General features: G+C 60.9%; 1 protein-coding gene across 1 annotated transcript in view; it reads left to right on the top strand.

Moving 5' to 3' along the window:
* CELSR3 (cadherin, EGF LAG seven-pass G-type receptor 3) overlaps nucleotides 1-2,309 on the top strand; it is a gene marked incomplete at both ends in the record, with an annotated part of 14,269 nt that overhangs the window by 2,403 nt on the left and 9,557 nt on the right. Inside the window, 8 exon segments of the mRNA XM_010020527.1 lie at nucleotides 1-30; nucleotides 189-358; nucleotides 568-753; nucleotides 889-999; nucleotides 1,244-1,316; nucleotides 1,319-1,390; nucleotides 1,644-1,785; nucleotides 1,929-2,049. The exon segment at nucleotides 1-30 is cut by the window's left edge and continues 11 nt beyond it. Of these exon segments, the coding sequence (XP_010018829.1) occupies nucleotides 1-30; nucleotides 189-358; nucleotides 568-753; nucleotides 889-999; nucleotides 1,244-1,316; nucleotides 1,319-1,390; nucleotides 1,644-1,785; nucleotides 1,929-2,049 (905 nt within the window).

Raw genomic sequence — 2,309 nt, forward strand, 5'->3', positions numbered from 1 at the left:
TGGGCTTCGGGGGCAAAGACTGTCGCTACCGTGAGTGTGCAGGCAGGGGGATGTGTGCAGGGCTGTGCGGGGGCTGCTGTGGAAGCAGAGTAAGGGGTTCATGTGAGATGAACTAGCTCTGCTGTCCTGCATCTAGTGCTCCCTGTGTACTGCTCATCCCTTCTCCTCACCTCCACTTTCCTTTCCAGCCATGCATCATGCCCACTACTTCCAGGGCAACAGTGTCCTGACCTGGGACTTCAAGACGGATGTGAAGATCTCAGTGCCCTGGTATCTGGGGCTGGCGTTTCGGACGCGCCAGCCGGATGGGGTGCTCTTGCAGGCCCACGCTGGACAGTACACCACGCTGCTCTGCCAGGTACGGCCACAGCCTCAGCCACAGCGCTGTGCCCCAGCCCAGGAGAGCAGGACCATGCCCACCCTGCTGACCGCAGCCTGAGCAGAGCGTGGTTGTGGAGGGGTGCTCAGTAGGGCTGGGTTTCCCTCCCCACGTTCAGAGGGAGGGTGGGCTGGATGCAGCTGGAGTTTGCGATGCCTTGGCTCACCACTGTGGTTCCCTGTCTGCAGCTGGCTGGGGGGCTGCTCTCCTTCATGGTGAGCAGGGGCTCCGGGCGCAGCACCAGCCTCCTCCTGGACCAGCAGCAGCTCAGCGATGGGCGATGGCACGACCTGCAGCTGGAGCTGCGCGATGTCCGCAGCGGGCGAGACCTGCGCTATGTCATCACTCTCACCATCGACTTCGGGCTGTACCAGGTAGGTGCTGCCTGAGACCCCGGCACCAGGACAGGGACTGTGCAGGATGCTTGGCATAAGCAGGCCCCTGCACCCTCAGAGAGAGCTGGGGCAGAGCTAATACCATTATCCCATGTTACTCCCTTACTTCTGCAGGATACGGTGGTTGTTGGAAATGAGCTGCATGGCCTGAAGGTGAAACACCTGCACGTGGGGGGAGTCCTGGGCTCTGGCGAGGTGCAGAATGGGCTGAGGGGCTGCATACAGGTGAGTCCATGCTCTGAGCCTTCCCTTTTCAGCAGGTCTATTACTTGGAGGGGTGGAATCACAGGTCCATCCTGCTGGTGACACTCCCTCTGAGCAGTCAAAACTCTGAGGTGCTGTGGGGCAGCCATAAAATAACACAGCAGGGTGATGGGGGTGGCTGCCCCATGGGTCTGTGGAGGGCAAGAGAACTGGAGCCTGGTATGTCTGCCCTACCTCCCCTGTGACTTTGTCACCTGCATTGCAGGGTGTGCGACTGGGTGACAGCGTCACCGGGACGGTGCTGCCCAAGCCCAGCCATGCCCTGCGGGTGGAGGCTGGCACTCCAGCCCATGCCCAGCCAACAGCATCTGCAAGGACGAGTGGCAGAGCTACTCCTGTGTGTGCCAGCCAGGTAGGGCCTGCAGCACTCTGCCACCCCTTTGCTCTGCACGCCTGTCTATCTGCTCCTTCCTCCCCATGGCTCCCTCCTGGCCTGTCACTGCTCTCCTGTCCCTCACCTGGGCAAGACACATCCCCGTCAGACAGTCACTAATTCTTCTGGAGGACAGAGTCTCCCCTGAGCCCCCTTGTTCCACTCTTTGGTGCTCTGGCCCCTCTCAGGGGGAAGGTGCCTTTTTACACAGTGCTCTCTGTCCCCACCTCAGGGTACTATGGAGGGGACTGCGTGGATGTGTGTCACCTCAACCCCTGCAAGAACAAGTCAGCGTGTCGCCGCAAGCCAGGCTCACCCCTGGGCTACGTGTGTGAGTGCGGAGAGAACTTTTTCGGGCAGTACTGTGAGCACAGGTGAGATGTGGGGCACAGGGCAGGGCTGTGACCAGGGACCTCTTGGTGTCACCCGGCTCCTTGGAGCTGCTGAGCAGTTGGGCTGGTGGGGAGGAGGCTGGGGGATTTGGTTGCTGTAACAGTGGAGGTATTTGTCTCCTCAGGATGGACCAGCAGTGTCCGAAGGGCTGGTGGGGGAGCCCCACATGCGGGCCCTGTAACTGTGATGTGAATAAGGGCTTTGACCCCGACTGCAATAAAACCAATGGGCAGTGCCACTGCAAGGTGAGGGGCAATGGGGATGTGGGGACATGGCCCATGGGTTTCCTGGAGCCCTGCTTGTCCCTGATGCTCTTCCTTGTCCCTCCCAAAAGCCTATCAGCTGCCCAGGCCCTGCTTTGTGTGCCCACTTCTGGGCTGGATCCCTGCTCAGCTCTGGGGCTCTCCTGCCCCAGTTTGGTGACAATGGGGGCAGCTCAGGAGAGCCTGGCCCTTCTCTGCCCTGGCTCCAGCGACTCCCTGCGTGCTGGCCTTGCCTGCTGTCC

The sequence above is a fragment of the Nestor notabilis genome, unplaced genomic scaffold (assembly GCF_000696875.1).
Source record: "Nestor notabilis isolate BGI_N333 unplaced genomic scaffold, ASM69687v1 scaffold17658, whole genome shotgun sequence".
NCBI classification, from domain to species: Eukaryota; Metazoa; Chordata; class Aves; order Psittaciformes; family Psittacidae; genus Nestor; species Nestor notabilis.